This window comes from Sesamum indicum, linkage group LG3 (genome assembly GCF_000512975.1).
Source record: "Sesamum indicum cultivar Zhongzhi No. 13 linkage group LG3, S_indicum_v1.0, whole genome shotgun sequence".
Classification (NCBI taxonomy): domain Eukaryota; kingdom Viridiplantae; phylum Streptophyta; class Magnoliopsida; order Lamiales; family Pedaliaceae; genus Sesamum; species Sesamum indicum.
This window is the reverse complement of record NC_026147.1, coordinates 15,373,168-15,394,170: the sequence shown is the minus strand read 5'-3', so window position 1 is coordinate 15,394,170 and position 21,003 is coordinate 15,373,168. Positions and strand designations below refer to the sequence as shown.

The 21,003-nt window shown below is 30.6% G+C and overlaps 1 protein-coding gene and 1 long non-coding RNA gene across 2 annotated transcripts; one reads left to right on the top strand and one right to left on the bottom strand.

Moving 5' to 3' along the window:
• LOC110011685 lies at nucleotides 3,759-6,213 on the top strand. The gene is made up of 2 exons (XR_002286704.1): nucleotides 3,759-4,891; nucleotides 5,212-6,213. It is a non-coding gene; the product is annotated as an uncharacterized LOC110011685 (long non-coding RNA).
• Nucleotides 6,488-7,359, bottom strand: LOC105158452 (ethylene-responsive transcription factor 1B-like). Its single transcript, XM_011075217.2, has one exon. The coding sequence runs from the start codon at nucleotides 7,252-7,254 to the stop codon at nucleotides 6,550-6,552; it is 705 nt and encodes a 234-aa protein (XP_011073519.1). The 5' UTR covers nucleotides 7,255-7,359; the 3' UTR covers nucleotides 6,488-6,549.

Below are 21,003 nucleotides of genomic sequence, written 5' to 3'. Positions count from 1 at the left end.
CCATTAAATAAAACGATAAATTTTATTTAGACCTCCTATCTAAATCTATCTTTTTCTAAATAAATAATTCTAAATCTATTTCACTACGCACTCAATATTAAAAGGGAAAAAATGTAATTTTAGTTTTGCAATTTAAGAGGGTGATATTCTTTCTTCGGGACGAATTTTATTTTCACAATTTAATCTTATAACATTAATTTTTGATAATTTTAGTCTTTTTTCCAGCCAATTTTAGTTCTATAACTTAAAATATTAAATTTTTTATCTCGCACAAATTAATTTATAGGATTAAAAAATTACAACTTAATTGAGAAGTCGCATGTAATTTTCTAACCAAATTAACTATAAAATGACTAAAATTGCCATCCTTCATAATAAAAATACCATCCTTCATAAGTTATAAAATTAAAACTTCGATATTAAATGCAAGAATATAAATGAGGTGCATGGAGTCTAATTTTCTATTCTTGTGGTCCTTCTTATTCCTAATTACCTCACCGTGCAGCAACACATTGAGAGCAGGCAGTCCTATTTCTCCACTATTACACCCCCTTTTTTTCACAAATTAATTAGATTTATAAATTTTGGTAATTAGGTCGTTCAAATAGGATGGGACCCCAATATTTTAACTCTTTTATAAATCGATCAAATTTCTAATATGTAATTAATGTGTAATGTTTATTTACATTATCCAATCTTGTTTATAGGAACGATACCATGTGCTTATTTCAAACCCCATTGTCTGAATGGATGACCATATAGCCAAGTGTCCCACATTTATTCCAACTAAGGAGCTTGAGCAGCTTATATGCCCCCAAAACCTCCTCTTGCTAGTGAAATGTCTTTTTAGGACAAAATCATAAAATTATATGTAATTACAACGAGCAATATCTAATGTTGTAATGAACATCTATCGAATCACAAGCCACATTATATGATAAGATGAGAACTATTGTAACCTTATCAATTTACTCCCTGTAATATGTGCAATAAGCAAATACTCTCACATGAAAAAAGAATTAGCAAATTACCCCCTTATCTAAACCTTATCTAAGCAATTTTATAGGATATTTTTGTTTATTTTTCATATCACGGAGTAAATTTCTCACATTTTTAAATATAATTTAAAGCTAATTAAAAATTAATAATTTTTGGTAAAGTGATGGAATTTCAATTTAAACCCTTCACACGAAATTCCCATCACCTTACCGTTGCCACATTAAAAACAAGTCGTATATGCATAAAAGACGGATAAATAGGTCTAGAGAGTTGAACTAATAGTGCCCGACCCTATCAGTAGCCTAAATGGGAAAACAGCTCACTCACGACACCAGCATTTGAAAACATCTTATTAAAGATTATATGATAAGATCGCTGGCTATTAGGGCAGCGCCTAACCGGACCTTTACAATACTATTGATCCTAACTAAGATTTTTTTTATATTTAAGTTAGTCGGGTGTGAGATCGAGTAGTAAAATATAAAGATTTTTTTTCTCAATGAATGACGTACATTAACGCTGCAAAAATGGCTCTGAAATATTTATTGGCCTAAATACCCGTACTTATATAGGTTCACGTGCTGTGACTTTAACTTTTTTAAATGTTGAGTGATCGATTGATTACGAGTTTGGTTGGATTGGGTGCGACCTGAATTGGATAAAATATGATGGGATCCTTGATTTCTTGTCGTTTTTTTTTTTAGGTCCGATGGGGGGTATTTGAGTTTGTCCATTAAAAGCCCCTCTTATTCTTACAAACTATATTTTGATTGATAAATTTTAATTTCATGGAAGAATTCAAAAAAATAATTTTAAAAATGGGTTAATGTTAAAAGAATTTGAAATCTACTAATATTCAACTAAACATAGTTTAAAATATGAGTTGAAGAATTAATTTTTTTTTAAATTTAAAATTATTTGAACAAATCAAAATGTATTATAAAACTTGTGTAAATTGCAACAATATGAGAATTAGAAATGAGAGAGAAGAGAAGAGTATTTTATTGTTATTTCACTATATATTCGTCCAAATTGAAATGGCCTATTTATAGGTTCCAAAATTACAGCCAAAAGTCTTATAATTGATGAGAGTCGATGAATTCCAAGTGTTTACAATCTGTGAGAGAATGCAAAAGGGATGAGAAATGAAGATGAACATCCTCAAACACTAAAATTTCATAATGCACCCATTGGATGTCATTAATCAAGAATATGCCTCGTTAAAACCTTATTAGAAAAAATCCTGAGGAACAAAAACCTAGTGAAGGGAAAAGAGTATATTATTCTTCAATACGCGAATATATACTCTGTAAAACCCACAAATTTTAATACATAATTGTGGGATTAATTGGTAAATATTTATGAAATTTAGTTAGTTAGCAAATAAATTACAGATTGAAATTCGAATATATTTAAAATTTGAATGGAGTAAATTGAAATTCATTATAATATTTGAGAACAAATTATATAAATTCAAAAAATTAGGAGGGACGTAATGAATATTTTAAAAAAAATTAAAAAAAAATATTAAGATAGTTGAGGGTAGGCGGTGAATTAAATTGCCAAACACACACACTTTTAGCGACAAAAACGGGTATAAGAAACTTTTGTTTAAATTAGTATTAATTAATATAATTATATTATTTAATTAATATCTTTACTAAGTGTAATTTATACTATTCGATTTAATGTTTAATCGAAAAATTTTATGAGTTTGAGTAATTATGAATTAGTTATCACTAAATGTCTAAATTAAATTAGTGATGTTATAATTAATGATTTAAATTACATAATTTATTATATTTTAATTATTTCTATAGTTGATTTTTTCAATTTAAAACCAGATTAATTAATCAAATATTTACTTGTATGGGTATGTGTTTAATTAGTTTCTATAATAGTGAAAAATTGATGAAAAATATATAAGGATATTTTATATGAGAAATATTACAAAATTATATTTTAACATATGATATTTATTAGAAAGGAATATAAGAGTTTTGAGATAATTTAATCCAAAAGCAGAATTGCTATTGAGAATAGTAGCTACAATAAGATGAGGGGCTTACTAAAGTATATTCTTGTGAGTTAATTGATAAACTATATATATATATATATATATATATCCTTAGAAAGCCTAGATTGCCTAATTACTGAGAGAAAACAAAACGAAGATTTGCATTTCTATAGAAATTAAATATTAAAAAATTGTTGAAAATTGTACGATATTATTTAATATTCTATATAGAAATTACGATATTCTGAAAATTTTGGTTATATGTATTACAACTTATTACAGGATTCGAGGATAAAATAGACGATTGAACAACTTCCTATTTACTAATTAAAAAAATTGTAAAATCAAGGTAAGTAAATGATTAGTGTCATCTATATCGAGGTAAGTAAATGATTAGTGTCATCTATGTGACAAAATACTGAAGCTCGAAATGCAGTGGCACGAGGAAGAAGATGATGAGCAGAAGCCTTCCTTTTCTAAGTATGAAGAAAGTTGCCATTTCTCAAGTGAAACTAATGACTCTCTCACGTTTGAAGACAACCAAATGCGATTTACACTTTATGCTTAATTTTATGTAAACTGCGTCTTTATAAGTGAAGTAGCACTTTTGGTTATTTTCAGCAAACTAGCCGTTAGGTAGGAAGTTGGTTTAACTAACTTTTCTTTTCCTTTCTTCTTCACTTATGTTGTATATATATGCAGCATTACAGCAGCAACTGCAACTCAACTTCTTCCTTTCGAATCAATGAATTTGAAGTGTTCTTGTTTTAGCTTTTTTGTTCTTGACATGGTACACTGCAAATTCTGAAAATTTCAAAGAGGAATCAATCATATATTTGAGCAAGAAAGCAAGATTTGAAGATCACTGATGAAGCAGATAACATCAGAATGCAGATGACTGAAAATCTAGGAATGAGCCTGGTGTCTTCATGTTTGAATGGAAAGAATTATTTTTCATGGAGCAGATCTGTAAAGATCGCATTGGGTGCAAAGATGAAGTTGTATTACATTAACGGAAAAAGCCGAAAACCTCAAGAAGATGCAGAGCACTACGAACAGTGGGTAAGAAACGACTGTCTAGTCACTTTTTGGATTCTTAATTCCATTTCTAAAGAAATTGTGGAGAGTTTTCTTTACACTAATTCAACAAGAGATATGGGTTGAATTAGAAACACATTTTGGTTAAGTAATGGTCCTACGATCTATCAAATTCAAAGGGAAATCTCATCTATGGCTCAGGGAAATCTGTCTGTTTCTGCCTATTATGCCAAATTAAAAAGGTTGTGGGATGAGCTCACTTGCCTTAAGCCATTGCCGCAATGTGAATGTAAGGTTTCTAAAGCTTTTGCAAATCTTAACCTTTCAACACAACTCATGCAATTCTTGATGGGATTGCATGATAATCTTGATCATGTTAGAAGTCAAATTCTTTTGATGGAACCCTTACCTAGTGTCAATAAAGCATACTCAATGGTTTTAAGAGTAGAAAAACAAAGGGAAATCAATACAGAAAATGCTGCTTCTGTTCAAAACTTGGCAATGCAAGTAAAAGAAAATAGAAGGAACACACCTTTTGTTTTAAGAAACATACAGAGGAAGAAAACTTTGACAGAAAAGCAGAATATGATATGCCAAGAATGTGGGAAAACTGGCCACCCCAAAAGCACATCCTTTGAAATATATGGTATTCTGACTGGTACAAGGCCCTTATGGTGAAAAGAAAACACAAGGTAACAACAACCAAGCTTTTAATGCCACTGAAGGTGAAAGGCATGTTGTAGCTGCTGCAGGAGATGCAGTCAACAGTTAAGGCTGAAATCCAAAGGATGATGGTAGAAAACAACCTCAATCAATCATCAGTTGATCAATTTTCAGGTAAATTCTTGCCAAATTCCTCCTTGAGCTGCCTTGATAAGAATGTTTGGACTGTGGATAGTGGAGCTTCTGATCACATGTGTAAGGATGATAGTTTCTCTGATTCTTTCTCAAAAATAACGACTGCATCATACATTTACTTATCAAATGGTTCTAGACAATTAATTAAGGGAATTGGTGACATTACTCTGTCAAATAAACTTAAGCTTACATCAGTTCTCTACGTACTAGGACTTAGGTACAATTTACTGTCTGTAAGTAAAGTGTGTGATATTGATTCTGTATCCTTCACATTCACTAATTCCTATTGCATCTTGCAGGACCACAAGATTAAAACCATTCTTTCTGTAGGAAAAGCCATAGGGAGAATATACATGCTTGATACAGCATCTTTTACAACAGAAATCATTAAAACCTTTGAGAGAAAATCAGAATATCCTGATTGCTTTACTGTCCTTAATTGATTTCAATGTATGGAATAAGAGGTTGCGTCATTCTTCAGAACATGTACTTACACATATTCCTGGTTTAGCGAATAATCATGACAAAAAACACATTTGTGATATTTGCCCCCTACCTAAACAACAGACTGCCCTTCACAACTAGTGAATCAAACTCTCTTGAAATTTTTGATCTTGTTCATGTGGATTTGTGGGGGGGCTTATAATCAGCCTTCCCTATCAAATTGTGTCTATATGATGACAATAGTGGATGATTATAGTAGGTGTACCTGGACTTTTTTTATAAAACATGAATCTGATGTTGTGGCCCCTACTTGTGTTATTTCAAAAGATGATTCAAACTCAATTCAACAAAAGAATTAGAGTTGTTACGATTGATAATGGAACTGAATTTCTAAGCAGTGAATGCCAACATTTTTTCAAAAATGAAGGGATCATACATCACAAGACGTGTTTACACACCCCAACAAAATGGGGTTGTGGAAAGGAAACACAAGCACCTCTTGCAAATAGTGAGAGCCTTGATGTTTCATTCTTCACTTCCTTCAATTTTTATAAAAAGAGCCCAAATATAATTAATCTTTAAATTTATACATAAATTTTTACACCAAACACTCCACGATCCCACTTCAACTTTTTTCTATTTCTAACTAAAATTTCCACGTACACTCTCATCTTTTACTTCTGCCCACTAAATTACAACACTTTCTAAAATTACAATTTTTTGCAAACCCTCCCTAAAATAAGAACAAGAATTCATCCAAGAAAACTAAAGAAAAAAGGTGAAATAAATAAAATAAAATAAAATAAAGAAAACCTTTGCAGGCTTAAATAAGCTGCCATTTTTGTCTTTGTGCCTATGGACAAATCGGAAAGAATTATACTTTTGGTTTATAAACAATATCACTTATTCGATTTCAGCCCATAAACAATGACTAATTACACTTTTGATCCTTAAATTGATATATTGGTTTTACTACTTTGGTCATTTTTGTTAACTAACCATTAAATCAGATGGAAATTATATTCTTTTTACCATGCCTCGTTCCTAGCCTCACATGCATGGCACGTGGATTTTTTCCGTCCGATTTAATGGTTAATTGATGCAAATGACTAAAACAGCTAAAATGAGTAATATAGGGACCAAATGTATAAATAATAATTGTTTAGGGATTGAACTGAAATAAATAATATTGTTTAGAAACAAAAAAAACTAGTGCTAGCTTTTTCACTGGAACTGCTCAAAAGCTGCTCCAAGTAATCAGCACCCAAGTCCTCAAACACCACCTTCACTTCCCTCCCTTTCCCCTTCCTCCCGCCGCCTCCCCGCCGCCGTATGGAATGCTTCCTCTTCAAAGCCATCACCGGCGAGCACTCCGCCTCCTGATCAATGCAACACCTCATCTCCATCAAGGACTCCCGCACCCTCTCTACCGGGAAGTTGAGGACCGCCGCCTGCCCCCGAGTGGATAACGCGGCCTGATCGTACGCCAGAGCTGCTGCTTCCGCGGTGTCGAAAGTCCCCAGCCACACCCTTATGCCGTTCCTTGTGGAATCCCTTATCTCCGCCGCGAACTTCCCCCACGGCCGCCGCCTGACGCCCCGGTACGCCTTTTCCCCCGCGGGCTTTCCTTTCCGCTCCGGTGTGGAATTCACTTCGTCGTTCTCCTTCGCTTGCAGCTGCTCTCCCTCCGCCAGGACGCCCAACAGGAGCATTTCTTGGGAATCGTTCTCGTTGAAAGGAAGGGAAGCTACGAGGTTGTCGGAATCCCTTTCCCATGATGATGGGTTTAATGATGACTCCGACGAATTAAAGGAGGAATTGTCGGAGGAATCCATTGGGATGTATTCGAACGGCTCTACTTTTGTGGTGGGAATTTCGAATTTAGATATTGTTTCCATGTTATAGCAAAGTGTATATCATCAAACAAAGAGGGTTGTGTTTCTTTTTCTTTTTCTTTTTTGGTCTTTCTAGAGGTTCATAAGCAAATTCTTGAGACAAAGTTCTTATATATATACCCATGATAAGGGGAAGGGTCACTACAATAAAATATAGGGTAAATTACTTAGGGCACTTTTCGAAATTAAATTAAATTGTACAAATGCTTTTAATATTTGTAAAATTATAATTACAGTTTTTGAGATTAAAATTGTAATTACAACTACACTCCCTATTCAAAAAACAACACGAAAAATTCTGTAAAATATTACACAAAAACTCCTTAAGATTGTAGTTGTAATTTTAAAAAAGACATGAAGTGTTCACGTAATTGGACCTAACCAACCCTAAAATATTATTTTAAAAGTGGCAATAATTTTAATTTTATAAAAATTGTGCATAAAATTATCATTATAAATAATTAATGATATATTTATAGTACCGATTCTTAAAGACGCAATATGTAGTCAATTATGACTTTTGTTATTGTTAGATTATCATTATATATATATCACTAATTGAATTTGAAAATATTTATTTCTAATTCTTGTTAAATAATTACAAACAAAATAATAGCCATTATTAGAAATATAAATTCATTATTATATCAAAATGAAAACTCTTGTCACTAAACATATATTACTAGTGATATTAACATTATCACTGGGAAATTTTTCTCGCCATTATTTTTTTTCTTTTTGTGGGTATAAAGGTCAAATAAAAATTGGAAACGAGAAAACATGGAAAGAAGTTGATAAAATGGGAGGGCAAAAAGGGAAAAAAAGGGGAAAATATGGGCAAGGGAAGAATGTTCTGGGTTTAATTTAGTGGTCGTGGAATTAAATAATTATAGGAGGATCAAAATATGACACGTGGGTCAAAGGTTGCCAGGCGGCCAGGTAAGACAAATAGTTGACCGAGGGCGGGTGTTTGTAAGTTGGAAGTTTAAGTTTGAAGACTTGCAGTAAAAGTTGAAAATAGTTAAGAGTTTATGGACTTGAATCTTATAGATATGTTGGTATTTGTTTCAATTATAAATGTAAATAATTTATTGTAATGAATAGTTTTATATTTTAAGAATTTTTTGTAATATGAATTTATTGATTGAATCATTTATTTATCAGTTTATTGATATATTTATATATAAATATATATTATTTGATAACTAAATAAATTGTCATGATTTTTTAATGATTTAATCTTTTTTTTTAGCCAAAAATATTCCTAATCATGTGAATTTATTGCATATCCAGCTAAAAAGGAATTATATGAGATAAAGATGGCAAAATCAAGCTAAAATGAAAATTGAATGCACCAAAAAGGGAAGAAAAGATTTCAAGTCAGTTTTGCAGGATTGACTAAACGTGTCAACGCTCAGTGATTTAGTCAACACGGATGAAGAAAGAAAATATGCAATTTTCGCAAGAGAAGAAAAGGAATGATTTGCGGAATTTTGAAAAGGATTCCTTTAAATATGTGATTGATGATTTGTTGACATTTTAGGAACCAATCATGTACTTAACCCCCCTATGTCTAGATTCGCAGGAGGCTTTTATTATAAATAAGAGGTGTCTCTCCATTTGTCAAACACCACCTTGAATTTAATAGATAATTTTATTTTCATACTCTCTCTTTTGTTTTTACTCATTGCCTAGAGTTAATGGAATTCCACTTTCTAGTGTGTTCTTCCATTAATATGTCCGGCTGAATTGATTGTTTTCTGATTAAGATTAGGGTGATTGCTTGATTCATAAATTGTTGTGAGATCTAATCTGTGCTGCATACGCTTGTTAAATAAGTATTCATGTTATTCTCTGTGCCCTTATTACAAATATTTTATTTATGGATAATTCGGCCGGTTGTTCATTATCAAGAAGGTTTGCTTAGCTACTCTACAAATCCGTGTAATTATTTTTTAGTTCAATACTTAGTAGCACCGCAACATAATTAATTATATCAAAGTAGTTAGTTATGTTATAGGGAATGCATGATCTAATTTAAACAAATTATCCATGTAGGAATTTGTTAATAAGAATCAGGCTTTTCTAATTTTTAATGTTGTTAATAAATTAAATCTTGTGGACATTCTCGAAGTTGTCTATTAATTAGGGATGTAGATAATGGTCGTATCTTGGCTGACGAAAAGGTAAGGAAGGTGAGGTCGTTAGGTCGTACCAATGACCATAACTGATTTATTTGTTTATACAAGTGTTACTTTTGCATCGATGATCAACTCACAGAGCCAAGCATGAACCTGACTTTAACCGGACGCTCTTTCTCATATCTTCATCCCCTCATTTAATAACTTTCAATTTAATTTAGTTCTTTTTATTCTTCTCTACGGTCGAAATCCCCCCCAACTATTTTCTTTTATTTTTGAAATCAACTTAACACTGGTCCCTGTGGAATCGACCTTACTCCCACTCCTACAAAGTGTTTGTAGAAATTATTTTTTGTGGTTTTGACACCCATCAAATTTTGGCGTCATTGCCAGGGATTGACGTTTTTAAGTAGATTTATTTGTTTTTTGTTACTTGATCGTTATTAATGTCAAGGTCTCATCGTACATCAGACTTTTCAACCATCATTAAAGCCTTTACTCTCGTCATGGTGAGTAGCATATACTTATGATACTTATGCTGATAAGGTGGCTCCCTTTCTTTACCTTGAACGCTTATCTCTGTCGTCTCACACTTGATCTCAACCTCGACCACATCTCTGCTAATTTGCCACTTCTCATCTTTCATTGCATTCATGTCCTCTTCATCAATGTACTTTTGTGCCATCCCCATCAACTGTTCTACATCTGCAGGCTGATCTCTTGCCAATGCCGAAGCAAAGGGCCCTTTCTTTAACCCATTTATGAAGATGTTCACCATCATGTCTATCTTGAGATCTGGTACTTTCAAAGTCTCATTGTTGAACTTTCCCATGAAGCTCTTAAGTGTTTCATATTCTCTGTATCTTATCATAAACAAGTAGCAGACTTTTTCTGCTTTCTTTTACTTGCAAAATGGAAGGTGAATTACTGCAACAACTGCTCGTACAATTCTATGACATCAATAGATAGGTTGGTGAACCATTCCTATGATTTCCTGTAAGAGTGGTAACAAACAATTTAGCAGTTATTGGACCAGATTGCCCATATAGGTTCATTACCAACTCAAAAGCTGCCACATGTTCCTAGGGGTCCTTGGTCCCATAATAGTTTGGGAGATCGGACATCCTGAAACTTGGATTCACCACCTCTATCAATATTTGTTATAGAAAGGTGAATATCTATTATGAGCTACTAACTCTCCCCTTCTCTTTAATTCATTGATTTATTTGCCTAGCATCTATATCTGATTTCCCACGCTATCTACTTCAGCTCGCGAGATCACTGGTTCACTCCTTTTGAACCAAAATTCCACTTATCGTCCAAAAATTCCATCTCAATAAAATATATTTTTTTAAGTGAATTGTGTCTTTGAAGTTTGTAAAGGAATGACTGGTACCAAGCTTATAATGCAACGAGGTAAAAATGAAGTTTAACTCAATCTCGAGTTAAAAAACAATTCAAACTATGCCATACTTGAGTGACATCGATCAATAAAAGCCCATATGAATTTGATTAGTTAAACTTAACGAACTAAATTTGAATAAAATTTTTTGTTCGAAGTTTTCGAACTCGATTCAATTAATACAAAAATAATTAAATATACTTAAAAATATTCAATTACTTAAGTTCGACTTATGTTTGATCCATCTAAAATTCATTAAACTCAATTAAATTAATAATCAAACAAAATTCAAATATTATTTCTCAAGATCAATAATAATTCAACCAACTTAAATAATAATGTATTCGACTTAATATAATGATTTAGCGACCTGAGCCAATCAGGAAACTTTTTTCTCATATATTTAGTCGACCACAACCTAATTGGAGCAAATAAGTGAATTTTGACTTCTTAGAGACAATTCATATAACAAGAATGGATCAAATATACATACATTTCTATCGAAACTAAGAAAAAAAATGTTCGAATTCAATTTCACGAAAATGAAAATAGCCGGTACTTTCTGAATTAATAAATTTCTCTCAAACATTTTTTTTTCCTTAACTTTTCTACGAAATTTTTACTTTTTATGGAACTTGTATACAAATTCTTGAAGTAATATGTAAACTAAAAGAAGATTTATTATTGTCTATATTTTGATGGTTATATATATATATATATATATATATATTAAAAATTATGGTAAATAATTATTATTAATTATAATAAAATAAAGTTGATATTTGTAGCCATACATGCAAAAATTACTGATGATCGTGATCAATGACTATTTATTTTTAATAATTATAATTAGCTATAGTTAAATATTATATCTGTTGTAGTGCCGTACACTAAATATTTATTTCATGATAAAAAATTGAACTAATGTTACCCTATATTAATATTGTCATATATCAATGTAATCAAGACATCCTTTAATAGTGTAAAAAGTTAAATCACAAATATTATTTAATTAATTGCAACAACTACTTCACACATTAATATAGGTATGTCAATTGGTAGGGTAAGACTCTATCCAGATCCGGACCAAAGCAATACCCAAAAAATTATTTTATGCTCAAACCCTACCCAAACCCTTAAACTCAACTCAAGACCCATGGATCTCTAGACCTGACCAAAACTCAATTTTCAGGCAAGGTTAGACCCAAACCCAATCTTTTTTAAAAAAATTATTTTTTCTGCATATTATACTAATTAATTTAAATTTCTTTCTTTTTATTTTATTTTTTCATAATTTATCAATAAATTTAGAATTAATGAGGCCAATTCACAAATAACTCTTTTTCGATAGATTTTTTAGATATTATATCCTTTATTATATCATTTACAAAATAATCTTATGAAAATATCAAATCTATATATTTAATAGCAATCAAATTTAATATTATAAAACTTTAAAATTTAATTTTATCACTTCAGATCTACAAACAAACAATATTACCCATGAAGATATTGAAAAATATACCCGACATGATAATATAATTATATAATTAATTATTTATTATTAAAATATACATGGTTAAAGAATTAAACAATGAATAATGTTATGGTGTCATAAATTTTTTAAATTTGTTTATTTGAACATAGCTCGTAGGTGTATTCAATTCGGTTAAGTGAACGTACCGAAAGTTCGATTAACTGAAATTCGATGTGATAAAACGATGGATTGAATACCGAACTGAAATAATTAATATATGACTCTGCACGTTACAATGATAATACTCAGAAAGAAATGAATTTTGTTGGTGTAAAATAAAGCAAAATTGTAATACATATCTTATACTTAAAAAGAACAGTTTAAAAACGTTACTCCAGTATTATGAAAATTGGGATATAAGTACTACACAATAAGAGAATAGTACAAATTGAGGTTTCAGTTTAAAAAGTCATGGTTCAAATTTCACGAATGTGTGAGTACTGGTCTATTTAATAGTAATAATTGTTATCATATATATGTTAATATTAATATTTATAATATAATTATTTAAAAGAGATAGGCACAAAAAAAGGACTTTAAAAAACGAAACTTCTGTTGTGTACGTAAAAATCCTCTTAGCAATGGAATTTTTCATCGAAAAATAGATATTCAGGATAAAAGTTATTTTTATGCATCTATGTTTTCAAGTATGATATATATGGTTCATTGCCTAAAAACTTATGTTTTGCGGCAATGAATATCAGTGCATATAATAAATAATATCTTAACGTTTAGGTATTTAACGAGAAATTTGAACTTTATCTGCCAAAAGAAAAAATTCTTTAGGAAAAATGTTTTTTGTTACACATGTATTCACGTTTGACAACAAAATAATAGAATTAATTACATTTAGACTCCCTCTAAAAATGTAAAATTATACTTTCTCCTAAAAACGTTTTGAAATTCCACCTACATCCCTTTTGAATATTTTTTGTCTACACCTGAGCCCCTTTTTTTACTATTTGGAAGAAAAATGCTAATTTTAGCAAAAGTAATTACATAAAATTATTAATTTTGACCCTTATTTAATATTCATATGTATATTTTTATACTTATAAAGGGATAAATGTAATATATATATATAATGTGGTTAATATCATGACATTTTTCTCCTTATAGGTACAAAATTATTACATGAGAATATTAAATAAGGGGTAAAATTAAACTTTTATGCAATTTTTTTTGTTAATGCCAGCATTTTTCGAGGTCAGGTGTAAACAGTAAATCTTTTAGAAGGTGTAAAATGTAACTTTAAACTTTTTTTAAAAAATATGTAATTTTATATTTTTAGAAGGAGTCTAAGTGTAATCAACCTCAAATATAACCTGCATTCAACCTATAGGTGATGATTTCTATTTTTCGTTGCAAAAAATAGGATGTCTCTACAAAAAGCTAGGCTCACTGCCACAACTTTGCAACGAAATTTCAAAAATTTTGTAATTTCATTGCAAATGCTCTGGCAAAGGATAAATTACATTTTTGGTCCCATAAGTGGACCCGATTATAATTTTAATCCCATACTAAGGGCAATTCGCACATTTGGTCCCATATGTGGATTTTTTTTTCAATTTCAGTATCAGATGGGGGTTTCCGTTAAAAGTTAACGGCAGCTGCAGAAATCCGTCTGCTGCTTTTAAATATGGAGGGAAAGCATGGAGAATTGGAGAGAAGAGAGAAATGAATAAATAGGATTTAAATAGAAGAAAGAGGGTATAATGTAATTTCCCACCAAGTTGCTGATTTTTCCTCCAATTCTCCATACTTTCCCTCCATATTTAACAGCAGCTGCTGTTAACTTCTAATGAAAATCCCCATTTGGTACTGAAATTGGAAAAAAAATCCACATACGGGACCAAATGTGCGAATTGCCTTTAGTATGGGACTAAAATTGAAATCGAGTCCATTTATGGGACCAAAAATATAATTTACCCCTCTGGCAAACAACGATAAGCTTTTGAATACCCCACTTTTATTCAAATCGTTGCAAAAGTTCAGGCATTATTTTGTCACTAATTTGCAATGGATTTTACAATAAAACCAACATTTGCAATGACTTTTCAAATTATATATTGAATTGAAAAAAAGTTGGTCGCAATTTAATTTACAATGCCTAATTTTGTAGTAACATAGCAACATTTTTCGCCGCTACCTACTTAGCATATTTTCCTTTGCAAAATAAAGAGACGAGTTATGAATTTTAGTCAATGTCGTCATGGATTTTAAGACATGCATTTATAAAAAATGTTAGGTATGTATAATTTTTCTTATTAATATTCCAAATTTTCGTTTAGAATATTGGAGACGTGTCGAGAAGTATCAGCCCTAAATTAGCCATTAATTTGAAGATGGGTACAATTCAATTTAAATTTCAATACAACATGAAACATACACATACACTCGGAAAGAAAGAAAAGAAAAGAAGGGTTTATCTACAAATGGTCTAGAATTGCATTTTCTTTTGAAAAATTCTACAAATAGAAGCTTCTGCATGGCTATAATTCTCAGACCAGGTGAGCTTGTCATAGACATATGCTTCTAGAAGTCATCCTTCTAGAGTTCGAGGGCTATACGAAGCATTTTTAGTGAGAATCCTGGTCTCCTCAATTAGCATTAAAAATCATTTTAGCAAGTTAATTCTTGATTTTCTTGTCTTTAAACTTTAATCTTTATCCCAATTCATTCATTTGATAATTTTTTGACACAAAATATCATAAAATGGTCGTGTGACCTGTATATGGCTTAGTCTGTAAGGAAAATTTTATTATTTTTATTTTTTTGAAAACAATAAGAAAATAAAACATAGTTAGACTGTTTTCTGTGACACTGGCATATGTTCTCTAGGCAAACATAGTTAGCATCTAGACCCAAAGTTCCACGCCCAGGCTGTATCGCACACACGGCCGTGTTCCTCAATATAAAACTTCAATGCGCGAATGGACACGATCACACCCAGGCCGTATCTCACCTCTTAGGCCATGTTTTCGCCCCAAAGTCACGTTTTTACTAAAAAAATCCTACTCTTATCTTGATTTTACAAACTTTTCAATTATTTATAAGCTTATTCTGATATTAATTCATTACACTATAAATATATTTATCAAATCGAGATATTAATATAATATATAATCATCCTTTCATTAAACAAAGAATAACGTTGTAGAGTAATAAAAGACGTATAGAGTGAGACGATTCCTAAATCCCAATAGTGTGTTGGTGTTGAATGGGAAAAGTATCAAAAGTTCGTAGGCTGTAATGATTTAAGGAAATGCTTTTTTCACAACTGTACCTTAGCATGAGACACAGCTGCAATCATGTCATTGTTGAAAGTAAACAAATGCAGTTGCGTGTTTGATATCAATTTGCTTTATCCACTTGAGATTGGGATTCATGTGAACTCATTTATACCATTTTTACATACATACTCCACTCATTTTACTGTGTAGTATGTAGTAAATGAATATTATTAATAATGTCTTAATTTAATAATTAAAATTAAAAATATATGAACAAATTTGAAATTAAAAATATAATTTGAGTTCCACAAGATACGCGGGCATTTGTTTATGTGGATTTATTGTAGTTTTTTTTTTTTTGTTATTCTTAGTTATGATAATATATTGATTGAACTTATTTAATGTTTGATTTATTGAGATACTGATAATTATTAATTTGAAAAACAACATTATCAAATATTTGATATTAATATTTAAAGATCAAATTATGTCAGCAAATAAAATTATATTATAATATTATGTGATTCTACTAGCAAAAAGAAATAAATACTGGCTAGTTATGGATTAAAAATCATAATAAATATTTTTATTGACCACAGTTAAATAATCGATGCAAAAATATGGGCTTTTCACTAAGAAAAAGTTATTTGTTATGGCTAAGAGTCATGGTAAAAATATTTGTCCAGCCATTCTCGCAGATACAACGACCCACAATTGTTGCATGGCCGTGATTAATGACTATTTGTTACGACTATTTGTTATTTATTATAACAATATATTTTTTGTAGTATTCATAGTATTCAATAGTTTTATATATATTAATTCAGTATATACGAAAATTTTCTTGTATTTATACGTAGTAAATATATCCTTTTCTTGTATTATACTTAACTAACTAGGATCACCGGACCTAGTAATAATGGTACTATCAAAAGATATGATCTCTACTATTTGGTATCCTATCAGACGTTTGATTTTTCAACTGATATGACGAATTTAAAAAGTATGATTTCGACATTTCAAAAATTGGATCTATTTCTTTATTTAAAAATCACAATCTTATAATTAAATTTTTTCCCTAAAATAATAAATCATGTAATTGAACATCTTGAATTAAAATAAGATTTAGATTATAATCTTTTTACAAATAGCTTAAATATTTTCTTTTAAACGCAAATGCGTAGACAAACACCCACGGACACGTATGTTAGCATCTGATGATTTATAAATATACACATCCGTGTATATATTCAATATATGTGTAAAAAAAATTTTTTTTACGAAAATCATTAAATATTCTCAAGAATATACTTATGAGGGGAACATAAAGCAATTATTTATCATTATCCTAAAGTAAAAGTCTATGACCTAAAAAATTGAGCATGATGGGTGCAATGCAAATGCCCAAATACAGATCCCCTTGACTTCCCTATGTACATATCGATTGAGAGCCATCAAAACTAGGAGACTCAGTTCACATCCTCCTAAAAGATGGGGTATCTTTGAAAAATTGACTGAATTTTCCATTTGAAATTTCTAGGAAACCCCATTTTAAGACATGTACGTAGTTGTTGCTGAAATAAATGGTTGTTCCAACGATAAATGAGTTAGATTTTTAAACGGATTTTTATGAACAAAGTCTGAAATTTTAAAAATTATTTGCAAGATTTGATAAGAGCAGATTGGGGGTCGAATTCTTGCCGACGAGCAAGGTTTGAAACTTAGAGATTGTTCACAAGGCCTAATAAAGGTGGATCGGCCACCAATAATTCTTTTGTCCGTGCATCAAATAAAAATAATTTTATCTTAAAATAAATAGAAAAGAAAAGATATGTAGTTGCTTTTGTTGTTATCTATGTTTTCTCATGAGAAATATTTCATGTGACTTGTGAACCAAGACAAATATTCAGAGGAAATGATTAGATAGTTAGCAAATCATATTTGGACATGAATTCCTCACACCTGGTTCAAGAATACTGTTGGGTCTAAATTTGATGGAAGAAGGCACCTTTCCTAGGTTCATAGCCCTCTGCAAGAGGACAATGAGGTCACTTTTCTATGATGTCTAATCAAAAACCTACGATTAACCCATTTAGCATACTTGCTAATTGATTTTCTTTGTGAAAGATAAATGATATTGAGTACGTCGTAGCATCGTGGTTAAGATTTATATCTAATAAATAAATTTAAAATTGGGTGAATAACAATTTATCTTTCTTTATTTTTAAAAATAAAATAATTTAAATCTTTATATAGGGAGGTAAATTGCTTCATTTTTAAAAAAGATGGGACTAAATTATTGTATTTTAAAAAATATAAAAAGATAAAATCGCTATTTATTTTTTTATAAAAGGATAATTTACTCATTTGTGATATTACAAGGGGGTTCCTTGCATTTTTTCAGAGTAAAAAATGAAATACATCTTGTCACAAAAAAATCCGATCTGAATGGAGTGGGGTGGGGTGGGGGGAGAGGGGTTGGTACATGTTTTGGTCAATGATATACTAATAAGGTTCCCATACATGTAAAAAAGGTCCATTTTCTTTAACTGTAGGGATATATTAAAAAAAAAAAAAATCACCCTTCTACTTCGACATCTCATCATCAAAGAGATCTGGGATAGTTCCAAAAATACCTCAAGAATTATCTATCGATTTGAAAGAGCAACTATTAAAATTACCAGATTTATAATCCATTCTGTCATGATTGATTAAGCGGCGGCCCCATCTCACTACTAAAAGATGAGATGAATGATAAAATATTTAATGAATTTTTTAAAATTGTTATTATATATATAATTTAATTGTATTTACTGTCCTGTATAATAGGAGAGGTGGGTAAAACAAGAACCATAAATATAAGGGTGACAAAAAATACCTCGAAATTAATTTCTTTTTGTAATTGTAGGATTCTAGCTATCGAAATTTGCTTATGTGGACAAAATTAGAATTTTTTTTGGGCTTTTGCTGATTGAGCATTTTTGTTTAAAACTCAACTGCCACCTAAGCGTTTAAGTGGAAAAAAAAACCTCTTCCAAATAAGCAATGACGTGGAAAAAAAATAAAACATCTTTTTATTTGAATTTTTTATTGATTGGATATTTTTTTTATTTCTCCTCTGCCACATAAGCAATTACATTTAAAAAAGAAATGTATAATTCCATAAAGATAAAATTTGAAGTTATATTATATAGTAGCTGTTGTGACACGATGTCTCTAAATGTGCATAAATAATTTTACACACTTTAAAGTAAAAAATTAGATTATAATATTATAGATAAGTTAAATCATAAAAAGTAAAATTATTGTTTATAGAATACAAATTTAATTAAATAAAAATTACACCCTAAACCCACCCACCCACCCCCCCACACCCCCATCACGATGCCCACCCCCCAATCCCTGCCTCCATACCGCCGTCCCAGAGGGGCGACCCCCGCAGCCTGGGTGAGTCGCCCACTCCCCTCTTCTGCTGTCGGAAATGCTGTCGCCCCTTCTGCGAGGGGACAACAGTGGCGGCGGGGCGGAGGCGGGACGAGGGGATGGATTGGGTTGGTGGGTGGTCACGGGGGTGTGAAGGTGTTTAATTTTTATTTTAATATATATTATATAAAATAATTATTTTAGTTTTATAATTATACGCATAATACAAAATTTTAAATTAATTTTACATAATTTCACTTTTGTTTCATGTTAGTGCTTACGTGGCACATAAAAAATAAAAGAAATACTCAGCCAGCAAAAGTCCTCCAAAAAAGCCCTAATCTTGTTCACATAAGCAAATTCCAGCTAATTTTAAAAATTTAATGATCGGAGTCCTAAAATTGCAAAAATGAATTTAATTCCAAGGTACTTTTTCCCACCCCTATGTTTAGGGTTTTTGTTTTGCCACCCTCCTAATATACGGGTAGTAAATATAATTCAGTCTCAATATATTAAGGAATAATAATTTTTGTCTTGTTATTATAATATAATACTAGCATGAATTATGTTATTCCTAAAATTCTAGATTTCCATTTGAGGTTAGGTAGTTCTTCAACCACTTTGCCAAAAAATTAAGAAGGCATCCTTATCTGTAAAAGATATGCTTATTGAAAGAAAGTATTTTTATCTATCCCCAAGGATCGCAAAATTTCAACTGTCATGAGATAAGTTCCAACTGAATATGTTGAGTTCTACTTTATCCAACAATCAGAAGACAATCCTTCACCATATCCGTGAAGAAATCAATCTTATCCATGGGACTAAGAGATTACCTATAGACAACGAGCTCTCCGACTACAGGGAAAATGACTTTTAGTTGAAAGGACAACTTTGATTTCTTGCTTAAAGTTTCAGACATTGAATTTCAATTTCAATATCTAATTTGTGCACAGAGAACGTGGAACATTACTTTCAATTTCACGCATTTGCATTCTCTTAATTACTAACTTTTTAATTTATTATTTTTTACCCCAAATCCAGCACCATTTTTTACCCTCGTCGAAAGTAATCCAAGAATTAATAAAGTATATTTAATTAATTTTTGATATGATAGATCAACGTGATGAATGATGTCATAATAAATTGATGATCTCTTTATGAAAAAAAAGGGTTAATTACAATTTATCTCTTGAGATTTGGTATAGTTACACGTATATTTTTTTTGTTTGAAAATTTATATCTAGCATCCCTGAAGTTCGTTTCCGCCTAACAAATAAGTCCCTCTATTAATTAGAATTCACTGAATTTGCTGATATTAACAAAAAAAATTAAAAAATATATATATATTTACTCTTGATTGACTGATTACAGATTTATTGCAGGTCAAATAATTTTTTGACTAAACTACCCTTATAATGGTGAAAATATACTTTCTCATATTCATTAACACGTGAAAACGTATGAGAATAATTTGGTTATAAAATGAATTTATTAAACCCGTAATAAGTCCATAATAAATTAATTTGGGGTTAGTATAGATTTTTTTTTTGTTAATATCAACAAATTCGGTGAATTTGACTAACGGAGGATCTAATTTATTTGACAAAAATAAATCTTAGGGATGTTAGATGTACTTTTCAAATCATATGGATTTATCTGTAATTACACTAAATTTCAGGGGAAGAGGTGTAATTATCAAAAAAAAAAAAAAGAAAAGAAAAAACAAAAAGAAACTTGATAAGCAAATAGTACCCTAAGGATATTATAATATAATACATTCACAAAGAAGTAACTAATGATTAAAAAGCATGAATCTGGTTTTTAATGATGTTTCATGGAAGCCTCCGATGCTTCTGGAAACATTAATTAGGTTTTTACTTTTTACTTAACAGCCGCCAGCAAACTACAACAATGAACAATATTAATTAATAAAATCCGAGGAATATTTCCACCTTCCGACAATATATCATAAATCAAATCGTATTTTAGTAATCGATCCGGGTAGAAGATTGAGAC